This window comes from Pristis pectinata, chromosome 12, assembly GCF_009764475.1.
Source record: "Pristis pectinata isolate sPriPec2 chromosome 12, sPriPec2.1.pri, whole genome shotgun sequence".
In the NCBI taxonomy this organism is placed as follows: domain Eukaryota; kingdom Metazoa; phylum Chordata; class Chondrichthyes; order Rhinopristiformes; family Pristidae; genus Pristis; species Pristis pectinata.
This window is the reverse complement of record NC_067416.1, coordinates 6,714,839-6,727,146: the sequence shown is the minus strand read 5'-3', so window position 1 is coordinate 6,727,146 and position 12,308 is coordinate 6,714,839. Positions and strand designations below refer to the sequence as shown.

At 44.1% G+C, this 12,308-nt stretch overlaps 1 protein-coding gene across 1 annotated transcript in view; it reads right to left on the bottom strand.

Annotated features, from left to right (window-relative positions):
* Positions 1-12,308, bottom strand: part of LOC127576656 (ectonucleoside triphosphate diphosphohydrolase 4-like) — a 45,637-nt gene that overhangs the window by 8,562 nt on the left and 24,767 nt on the right. The window contains 4 exon segments of the mRNA XM_052027243.1: positions 450-604; positions 2,605-2,664; positions 5,717-5,820; positions 9,228-9,378. Coding sequence (XP_051883203.1) covers positions 450-604; positions 2,605-2,664; positions 5,717-5,820; positions 9,228-9,378 — 470 coding nt within the window.

Here is a 12,308-nt window from a genome sequence, read left to right as displayed (position 1 = left end):
GTCACAAGAATCACCAACATTTCTATTATAAATTTGAGTTCACATTTATGCTGAAATTGCTTGCGGAAACTTGTTGCATTTAAATCCTCCTGCCAATGGTGGCGTATGCTCAGCTCAGCTCAGCTCAGCTCAGCTTCAGCTCACAGGACAGCCTCGTATTACGTGGGTGTGTTCCTAGAAGACAGGCTGTATCATGATTTCTGTAACATGAAGCTGAAACAAAAACCCAAAAGTTAAAAGATGTGTTGATTCATTTACTTATTTTCCTCACACAAATTCCATGAGAGGGAATTTATTCCATATCTCAAATTTTTGGGTAATGATTTGTTAATTCTGTAAAGGGCGAGTTTCCATAGCCCGACAGCCTCAACGCAGGGGTTACTTGTACAGTAGACTGTGCCCTGAATAGATATTGTCAAAAACAATTAAAATTAAATTTAGATGCTGACCTGCTCCAGTGAGTCAAACACTAAAGGATTTGTCACCTCGTAGGCAATTTGAACAGAAGCACCACCCATGTCCAGTATGCCCACAGTCCGTTTGCGAATCATGGGACCTTGGTTGGGATTGCTGGACACGGTCACAGCAACACGTGCGTCAGTATCTAAAGCCAATAGGAGAGAACGGGAAAAGGAAATAGCTGAAATTAGATTGGTGGCTGATTCAAACCTGACAGATAGTTGAAATAAGAGAAAGGAAAGGATTACCTTTCTGTCGTGCCTTTCAGAACCCCAGAGAGACCCAAAACTAATCCCCAGCTAATGAGGTAATTTTTGAAATGCATTTACTGTTGCAAGGAGGAAAAATTAGAGCTAATATGTCCACAGTAATCTCCCATAAACGGCACGGTGATGGTGAACAGATAATATGTTTCAGTGATCTTGACTGAGGGATGAGTAGTTGCCAGGACAGAGCAGTCAGGCTTCACTTTAATGGATAGGAAAGATGGCATCTCTCACAGTGCAGAGGATTCCCTCAGGGTTGCACCAGAATGTCGACCTAACCTTTTGTGTCCAGATCTCTAGAGCAAGCTGCATTGTAACCATCACACTCAGAGGCAAGAGTGTTACCAACAGTACCACGGCACAGCTTATGAATGGTGGGACTTCAACCCGAAACATTAACTGCTTCTCTCTCCACAGATGCCACTTGATCAGAGTATCTCCAGCATTTTCTGTTTTTTTATGTATAAAGGCAGGATTTTTTTTTCCATATTCATTCTGGGGACATGGGGCATGCTGACAAGGTCAACAGCCAAGAGAGAAATTGTGAAACACTTCTTCATACAAGGGGTGGTGGAAATGTAGAACTCTCTCCAACGAAACAGTAAATGTAATCAATTTTAAATCTGAGCTCCATCAATTTTGCCAGCTAAGAGTATTGGTAGATGTGATGGGGGTGATAAAAAGAGTTAAGATAAAGGTCTCCCATTATCTCACTGATATGGAAAAGTCTGCTTCTGTTTGACTTTGGTTATTTCTTAATCTTCCAGCCAGTGGGTCAAAGCACTGATGATCACAGCCACTATTCTCTGTAATATGAGAAAGTTTCCATGAGTCTGAAGTAAAGGCACTGAAATTTAAAGTCTCCACAGAATGGTAGTGCAAATGCTGCTACAGAAAGTTTTCTGGGACTAAATGAAATAAGCAAGCAGCAAACAAAGTGTCCAAATCAGACAGAGGAAGCAGAATTTACATTTGGAATATATGCAGACAAGAACAAAAAGCAGAAAAGGTGAGAGAAGAACCATGTGTGCAGCAGGTCTCATTCAAAAGGCAGCACCTCTGGCAGTGTAGGACTCCCTTAGTACAGCATGCTAGGCAGCACAGTGGAGAGAATTGGAACTGGTTTATTATTGTCACATGTAATGAGATACAGTGAAAACCTTTTGTCTCCATGCCATCCAGACAGATCATTCCACATACAAGTACATCAAGGTAGTACAAAAGGAAAACAATATCAGAATGCAGAATATATTGTTACAGTTACAGACAAAGTGCCGTGCAGGTAGACAAATAAGGTGCAAGGGCCACGATGAGGTAGACTGAGAGATCAAGAGTTCATCTTTATTGTACAAGAGGTCTGTTCAAGAGTCTGATAAAAAAGCAGGATAGAAGCTGTCCTTGAGCCAGGCGGTAGGTGTTCCCAAGCTTTTGCATCTTCCCGGTGGAAGGAAGGGGGGAGAAGAGAGAATGATCAGGGTGAGAGGGGTCCTTGATTATGTTAGCTCTTTTCTCGAGGCAGCGGGAAGTATAGACAGAGTCAATGGAGGGGAGGCAATGGAGAAGTCAATAACTTAAATTGGTAATCCTGCTTCTCTCTTCACAGATGCTGCCTGGTCTGCTGGGTATTTACAGTATTTTCTGTTCTTATTTTAGATTTAAAACATACTGAATATTTTGCTTTTCTGTTAATTATTCTACAGAAAAGTATTGTGAGATTTAGACAGTGAACTAAAGAGGTGTGGTCAATGACAATGAAAGTTGTTACTGATGGTGAATAAAATAAGGAGGCTGCAAAGTGGACACAGGAGTGAAGATTGCATACTGTAACACAGAGGTTGGGTGTGATTGGAAACACAGCAGTATTAACAGGCAGACTTACTGTCTTCAATATGGTCAAACCGTCCAAGAACAAAGTTGATTCCAATCCAGGCATAAACCCCTGTCAAGATAATTCTACATTAATTACAAGCTTGAAACTTGTTACAAAAAAATATAGTAGTGCTTCACAATATCAGTATCTGGTTAGTCACGTGGTTCAAAATTCGAAGGTGAGGATATCGAAATGGGGAACTAACAACTGAATTTGGAAGAATCAAAGCCTTCTGCACATCAACATGTATGATAAGGCTGAAACAACTAAGTGGTAAAGCAAGGCTTTGATGCACTGACAAAGACTGTTTGAACAACCTGCTGACACTAGTTGTGGAATGCCCACACATGAACAAGGTAGATAGTTTACCAGGGATTGGTCAAAGTTTATGGATCAGAACACCAACACCGAGTAATCACCTTGGTATGAGGAGCCCAACAGAGAGATTAGACAGAAATAAAACCGGAGGGAAATTGCTGCTGTTTTATAAGTTCCAATAGAACTCCCTTTCAGTGACCTAGTTTTTAACCCCCATAATTCACAAACCACTTGGTAAGGAAACAAAGGCTGATTAGTTTTGGAATATTCTGACATGGAAGCACGTTAACCCGGGGTGTGACAACTACATGCTTAACCTAAGCAGGGTATCTCGTTGTTGTCTCCTTCCTTCTCTCTCTACCTGAACAAAGCTAAATATATGAAGTTAATTACGTAAAAATGAAACTCCAGTAATAGTGACCATAAAACTACTAGACTGAACTCCGGAGGCGAGCTGAATGTGATTCACCTTACATCAAGGCAACATGTGATTGAGTACAGCATCAAGGAACCCTGGTAAAACTGAAGTTAATAGGTATCAAAGGAAAACACTCTGATGGGGTCATATCTTGCACAAAGAATTATTCCCCTCCAAACCACACATCATCCTGACTTGGAGATCCATCACTAGCTCTTCCTGTGAGATGCTGGGATCACTCAACGTCACAGTGGGAATCCTTCACCATAAGGGCTGTAGTGGTTTAAGGAGTGGGTCACCTTAATCTGATTTAATTTATTAATTCAATTTAATCAGATTGATTTACTTAATCTGCTTTATCTGGTCTAGTCTGTATGTCAATCCAGACCCATTGGAAAAGAGTTGATTCTTGGCTGTCTGAATTGGCCAAGAAAGTCATTCAGTTGTACCAAATCATTACACTGAGGCAGAAAAAGGATAAAACAGTAAAGGTAACTTGATATCACCCTAGACATGAAATTGGATGAGATAAAATCTCTCCTTTTCTGGCAGACCTTGTAGTTACAAATGCCTGGGGGCTGATGTCTCACACTATGCAAGCATAACTTACAGACAGCACACCAGACTCCTTCATCACAATCCCTGGGTACGTCCTGTCCATTGGTGATCACCAGAAGTGGCAGCCAGAGTGATACACAAGTGGATTGTAGTAGTTTTGGGAATCCTCACGGTTGACTCCACATCCATGAACTCTCATGGGTGAGGAAGCCTCCTCCTGGTTACCACCCACCATCCTCCCCCAGATGATCAATGTTGAATAACAAATGGAAGTTCTGACAATAGCACGCCACAGAACGTGCGCTAGCTGGGGACATCAATGTCCCTCACCTGCAGTAACTTGGGAGCACTATCACTCTGACTGAGCTGTCTAAGCATTGAAGGATAAAACTGGGTCTCCAGGAGGTAGAGAGAGAACCAACATAAGAGATAAACCTACTCGATCTTGCCCTCCTCAATCTGCTTGTGGATGCAGTTGCCCACGACAACAGTGATAGAAATGATGCGTCTTTGACACTGATGCCATCGTCTATCATGGCCAATGGGATGGACACAGGACACATCCAGCTGCTCAGTTTGGGAGAACTTGCAAGAAGCCACATACACAACTATATTGCTGTGTCTCTGTATCAGCGTACATGTCATTTACAGCAGTGGCTTCATTGGGCGACCGTTTTGTGGAACAATCTGTAATGGTGACCCCTGAATGCCACTTTATTTCTCCTTTCACTCTGACCTTTCTGCTTTTGGCCTCTGACACTGTTCCAACAACACTCAAGACAAGCTCGAGAAGCAGCCCCACGCCTTCCAACTTGGCACATTACACCCTTCTGGTCTCGACTCTGAATTCAAAAACGTCAAATTAATCAGCTATTCCAGCCTTGTAACTCATTTCTAGTATTCATGTTATCTCCCTCTCTCTTCTGGGAATTGGAGACTTCACATACCTCCCTCTATGTACACCTCCCTCACACATATGTTTTGCTAGTCACCAACTTTTATCATTCTTCTTCAGCTGGCTCCTCCACCAGTTTCAGTCTCTTCTGCTCTCTACCCTACTACTGACCTTGCCTTGTACTTCTCCATTTCATTGACCTGAGACGTTAACTGCTTCACTCTACACTGATGCTGCCTCACCTGCTGCATGTTACTAGCATTTTCTGTTTTATTTCAGATTCTCACCATCTGTAGTATTTTGCTTTGGGGTTCCCATTAACCCAAGTCCATTGAAGTAGTTAACTGCCCACTGATGGCAATGAGTCAATGCTTTTTGGGTTGTTCTGACGAGGAACTGCGACAGAAAATGCACAGTACTGCTGACAAGCAGAGACCACATTGTTAAAGGATGCACCATTACACACACACCAGTTCTGAAGAAAGGTCTTCGACCCGAAACATCAACTGTTTTTCTTTTCCAGGGATTATGCCCGATCTGCTGAGGGCTTCAAGTATTTTCTGCTTTTATTTAGATTTCCGACATCTGCGGTTCTTTGATGATCATGAAGGGGCATAGGCAAGGTGGATGGTCCCAGGTTTGAGGAGTCCAAAACTATAGGGCATAGATTTAAGGTGAGAGAGGGAAGATTTAAAGGAGACCTGAGAGGCAAGTTTTTCACACAGGGGGTGGTGGGTATGTGGAAGTGGTAGAGGTCACTACAATCACAATGTTTAAAAAACACTTGGACAGGTTTATGGATAGAAAGACTTAGAGGGGTATGGGCCAAATGCAGGCAGACGGGACTAACTCAGGAAGGCACCTTGGTCAGCACGAACGGGGCAAAGGGCATGTTTCCGTGCTGGGCAACTCTATGACTCTGTGATACACACCTTCTTGTTTACCAGATATCACTTCCGCTTGCGACTCCGAAAACAGGAAGTCAAATTCGACCGGCACGTTAGTGTAAAGGTCCTGGAGAATGGCACCCTGTTGGCTGAAGAGGTGCGAGACATTTGAATTCCAATCTGATTTCCCTCCAATATCACTTCACTTTCAGGAGCCACCCTGGAAACCAATGACCCTCTCAGCAAATTCTCCAGTTTTAGCTTCCAATGGCATTCCATGGTGGGAGATTTCACTTACCGAGCACTCTGCTGGACTTGCACTTCCATTAGAACGTGATGTACAACTGGGAGCAGGCTCAAACAGATTTTACAGGCAAATGTTTTAACACTGAGTGGAGGCTGGGGATGGGGTGGAAGAACAACCAACACTCGCAGGAAAGTAGGCCACTCGGCCCCTCCTGTCTGTTCTGCCATTCAATATAATCACGGCCAATCTAATCTGGCTTCAGTTCCTCTTGTGCCTCTCCAATTCCCTGCTCTTTCAAAAATTTACCTCTACCTTAAATACTGCTATGATCTAACCTCCACAACCTTCTGGGGGGTAGAGAATTCTAGAGATTCACCAACCTTTGCAGAAATAAATTTCTGCGCACCGGCTTTGAATGACCAGCCCATTATCTTGTAACTACGCCCATCATTCAAGATTCTCCCTGTGGTGAAAATGTCTCAAATATCTACTGTCATGCCCCCTCAGAACCATACACATCTCAGTAAGGTCACCCCTCATTCTTCTAAACTCCAAAGAATGCAGACCCAAACTGTTTAGCCTCTCTTAATAAGACAACCCTCTCATCCCAGGAACTAGTCCGATCAATTGCTCTGGGATTGTGTCCAATATACCATATCCTTTTTCAGATATGAGGATCATAACTGTACTCCAGATGTGGCCTTACCAACACCCTGTACAATTGCAACAAAACCTATTTTTAAACCCCAATCCCTTTTCAATGAAGGACAAAATGCCAGTTAACTATTTTTGGACCTGCCTCTAGCTTTTTGTGATTCATGAATTAGAACACCTAGATCTCTCTGTACTTCACTCTTTTGCACTCTCTCCCCTTTGGGATAATAATCCATATCTTGATTCCTCGTGTCAAAGTTCATGGCCTCATACTTCCCCACATTAATCTCCATTTGCCAAGTTATTGCCCAATCATTCAATCCATCTATAACCCACTGCCGGCTCATAATATCCTCATCACAACATGCCCTTCCACCTACTTCTGTGTCGTCGGCAGGGAAATGACAGCACAAAAAAAACTGTGAGCACAAGAAAGGTGAGGAACCTTATGCCTCCTCCCCAACAAGATTGTGGCTGGTCTTTTACCTTTGCTCCACTTTCCTGCACTAACCCTATATCCCTCAATTCCCTAATTAACAAAAACAGATCCATTGATCCATCTGAATATACTCAGCTAGAGAGCTTCCATGGTTTCCTGGATAGAGAAATTTCTTCTCATCTCTGTCCTGAGTGGCTGACCCCTTATTTTGAGTCTGTGGTCCGTGGTTCTTGATAAGCAAGCCAGGATAAACATTAACTCTGCCTTTACTCTATCAAGCCCTGCAAGAGTTTTGCATGTTTCAATGACATTAACTTTCATGTGAATTTATAGGGCCAGTCTGCTTAACCTCTTCTCACAGGATGAACCTACCCTTCCATGAACCCAACTTGGTGAACCTTTGCTGTATTCCGTCTATCACAGGCATATATTTTCTCAGGTAGGGAGATCAGACTTGTACACAATTATGGCAACTGCTCTGCCCATGACCGCAAGAAACTGCAGTGGACACAGATCAGCACATCACGGAAACTAGCCTCCTCTCCCTAGACTCTGTCTACATTTCTTGCTGCCTTGGGAAAGCAGCCAACACAATCAAAGACCCCACCACCCCAGTCATTCTCTTTTCTTCTCCTCCCTTCATGCAGAAGATACAAAAGCCTGAAAGCATGTACCACCAAGCTCAAAGACAGCTTCTATTCTGCTGTTACAAGATTAAAGATTAACAAACAATAAGATGGACTCTTGACCTCACAATCTACCTTGCACTGTAAATGTAACACTTTATTCTGCATTCTGTTATTGTTTTTCCCTTGTACAACCTCTATATACTGATGTGATGAAACAATCTGTCTGGATGGCATGCAAAACAAAGTTTTTCAATGTACCTCGGTACACGTGACAATAATAAACCAATTTATTTCAGATGCAGTCTCAAACTCTGTTAGCGAGGCAGGACTCCCCTGTACTCAAACTGTCTTGCAAAAAAAGGCCAGTGAACCACTTGCCTTCCTGACTGCTTGCTGATCCTGCATGTTAACTTTCTGTAATTCTTGTACAATAGATTCCTCTGACCATCTGAACCATTCATTCTCTCACCATTAAAAAATACTAAACCTTTCAATTTTTTTACTCCAAAGTCGATGACAGAATTTTTCTGCAATATTTCATCTGCCACACCCAAACTCATTCACCTATCCTGCCTTATATCCCTCAAAACTTCTTGACATTCTCCTCAGTACCCATAAAATTGCTCTTGGACTAGTCTGCAGTTTGAGGATGCTTCTGCACTTGATCCAGAAATGTACCCAGTAGCTGAAATCAATAAGAAAGCACAAGTCTGACTGTGTCAACAATTAAAACTGGGATTTTAAACTAAAATATGAAAAAAAATCTGACAAAATGACTTGTCTCTTCCATCACCAAGGGAAAATTTCATTTGAAGTGTCTGGGCTATTTTTGCTCTGAGTGAATTATGAGCTGCTCTGATGAGTTGCAAAACTGGTTCTATTGCAAAACTCGTTTGTACAGACCGGAATTTGAGTGAATCTGTGATCACACTGATGTAGCACAAGAGGGCACCAGAACAATCCAGTGCCCCAGAGTTTGTTTGGGAACTTACACTGATATACACTGGTGAGAGAACTGGAGAGGTTCCCAGTTATTTGGTGGAATATGGGATCAATCAGGGATGTGCTTGTTTGCTCAATACTGAAGGACTGTGGTATTAATGGAAAACTATCCCACTCAAGAACAACAGCCTAAGAACTTTTTTCTGAACTGCAAATGTCCCAGCGACAGTCCGTTCACATACCCCATTAGCAGTAGTTTTTAAAGTATAGGGCAGGCACGGTAGTGTAGCTGTTAGCGCAACGCTATTACAGTGCCAGCGACCCGGGTTCAATTCCGGCCGCTGTCTGTAAGGAGTTTGTACATTCTCCCCGTGTCTGCATGGATTTCCTCTGGGTGATCTGGTTTCCTCCCACATTCCAAAGACGTACGGGTTAGGAAGTTGTGGGCATGCTATGTCGGCGCCAGAAGCGTGGCGACACTTGCGGTCTGCCCCCAGAACACTCTATGCAATTTCACTGTGTTTTGATGTACATGTGACTAATAAAGATATCTTAAATCTAGTTTTTTTTTAAATATAACATACGAGCTGTAATTTAATTTGCTGAGAAGTGCAGTGAAATCCCCCCCAAATTCAATCCCTGTACCTTTCTGGTAGAAGCCTCATGCCTGCTGTACAAAGGATGTACAACGGCGTCTCTTTGTGCTTTGCAACAGGAACGTGGTCAGCGGCATAGCGCAGGAGAGGACGGAGATAATCCATGGCTTTATCTGGGGAGGAGGCCAGCGTCGAGATACCTGGAGAAGCATTTACAATGAACGCTTGTTAAATATCAATTAAATAATGCAAATGCGAGAGGTCAAACATTTTCAGACGGCAACCACCTAATTACTTCCAAGAAATACTCAGTGCTGTCTCAGATTGAAACATCACAGTTGGTGCTCATTTGGTTTGAGACAGAGATTCACCTGCACCTCCCTTAATATCACCTACTGCATTCGGTGCTCCGAGCGTGGCCTCCTCTACATTGGTGAGACCAAACGCAGACTAGGTGACCGTTTCACAGAACACCTGCGCTCTGTCCGTAACCATGATCTGCATCTTCCTGTTGCCAGTCACTTCAACCCCCCCCCCCCCACCCACTCCATCACTGATATGTCAGTCCTCGGCCTCCTCCACTGTCAGGAGAATTCCAAGCGCAAACTGCAGGAACAGCACCTCATTTTCCATCTTGGAACCTTGTAGCCTAACAGCATGAACATTGAATTCTCCCACTTTAATTCCAACCCCCCCCCCCACCCCACCCCCACCCAGGCCTCTTATCTTCCTTTTCCCAGCCTCTCTTTTTTCTACCCCTCTTTTTTCCTCCTTACCTTTGACCCACCCCCCGGTGGATCTGCTCTCCCCTCCTCCCCCGCACCTGCCTATCACCATCTCTTACCTGCATCTACCTAGCACCACCCTGTACCCACCCCACCTCCCCTCTTTTGTCCACCTATCACTGCTCTGCTTTTCCCTCCTGTATACTGGGCTTCCCCTTTTCCTATCTTCAGTCCTGAAGAAGGGTCCTGACCCGAAACGTTGACAGCCTGCTTTTCTCCACCGGCCTGCTGAGTTCCTCCAGCATCATGGTGTTTTTCATCTAGTTTTCAGCATCTGCAGTCCTTTGTTTCTCTCTCATTTGGCTCAACATGCCTCTGACTGTCCATATCCCTCCATAGATGGTGCCTGACCCGCTGAGTTCCTCCAGCGGTTTGTTTTCTGACTGCATTAAAACTGTATTAATGTGAAGGTGCAATCTGGGTTCATAACCAGAGGGAGGCAGCAGAGCTCTACAAACAAATGATTCATCACAGCAAGTTGAACAATTATTTACTGGACGAGAATGCAGTTGAATTCAACTCGCTGCAACTGATCAGTTTCTTTGTAGAGCTCTGCTGCCTTGGACTGGTTAGGCACACAAAATACACCCAAGAAATAGGAGAGGAAGACTTGTACTTGCACATCATCTCTTTCTAACCTCAACTGCTTCATGGCATGAATTGTTGGTGAAAGGTATGACAACCATCAGCCTCAGCTGCATTCCAACAACTCTCCACAAAATGAATGACTAACTCATTTTTTCTTCTAGTGCTGATGTTTAAGGGAGCATTGGCAATGAGGACACTAACTGTTTAAAGGTTACCCGTAGAAGCCAAGGCTAAGTGTCTCAGCAGAGAGCTAACACCTTAGGTGGTGCCTCACTGCAGTGTCAGCCAACAATCTGACGTCTCCCGAGGGTGAGTTGAACCTACTCCAAGGCACGTGTGCCACCCATCATGCCACAGCTGACACGCACATCACAAAGTGGCTCTGTGTTCAAACCGACTTTGTAAAGGCATGACCAGCTGAGGGCATCAGCCAGGCTCAGAGAGATGTTGTCTTGCTCAAGTCAGAAGACTGAGGACATGGGTAACATACAAGCAATTTGAGCCAAGCCACTTGACTGCAGTCCTGGGACAGAGAGGCCTTTGGCTGAAATGTTATGTCAAGGACTTAATTGTATAATATACACATTGGGAAAATGGGAAAGTTTTGAACTTGTTCCTACACAAAATGAATTGAAGATATGAAACCATCTCACCCAAAAAGCCTTGAGTGCTGGGAAAATTAGTGCTTTTAAAACCACGACTGATAGATTTTATTGAAGTGCTGAAGGATGTAGAACGAGTGGAGGCAAAGTAAAGGTCAGTTATGATCTAATTAGAATGGGGAAGCAGGACCAAAGTGCTGAATCGTCTACAGCTGTACATGGGAATCAAACAGGGTAAGGCACATACAGTAAGTGGTACACAAAAAGTGCTGGAGGAACTCAGCAGGTCAGGCAGCCTCCTTGGCGGGGCGGGGGGGGGGGGGGGCGGGGTGCAGGGAGAATAAACAGTCGACGTTTCGGGCAGAGACCCTTCATCAGGACGGGAAAGGAAGAGGGCGGACGCCAGAATAAGGAGGTGGGGGGAGAGAGAGGAGCACACGCTAAGGAATACTGATGAATAGAAAGACCTTGGGGTTCAAGTCCATTGTCCTCAAAGCGGCAACACAGGTGGAAAGATGGCAAAGTCAGCAATATGGCTTGCTTGTCTCAGGTTGGGACACAGAATATAAAAGTTGGGAGGTTATGTTGCAACCTTACAACAAAGTGCTTAGACCACACTTGGTGTATTGTGTTCAGTTCTTGTCGCCACAGCAGAGGAAGGAGGTTCTTGCCTTGAGTGCAGAAGAGATTCACCAGGATGTTGCCCGGATTGGAGGACCTTTGTTATGGGGAGAGAATGGATGGGCTGGGCTTGTGTTCCCTGGAGCAAAGGCGGCTGAGGGGTGACCTGACAGAGGTATAAAAAAATTACGAGGGACAGATAGGGCAGACAGTCAAAATCATCTTCACATGGGAGGGTATCAAATACAAGAGGGCAAAAGTTTAAGGTGAGAGGGAAGAGTTTTAAAGGGGATCTGAGGGGAGAGTTTTTTTGTTTTACACAGAGAGTGGTTGACATCTGGAACTCACTGCCAGAGGAGGTGGTGGAGTCAGATACAATTACTATGTTTAAGAGGTGTTTAGATAGGCACTTGATAGGCAAGGCATGGATGGATACAGCCCTACTGTGGGCAAATGGGATGACTGTGGATTAGCAACAAGGTTGGCATGGATGTGGTGGGCTGAAGGACCTGTTTCTGTGCTATACAACCCTAT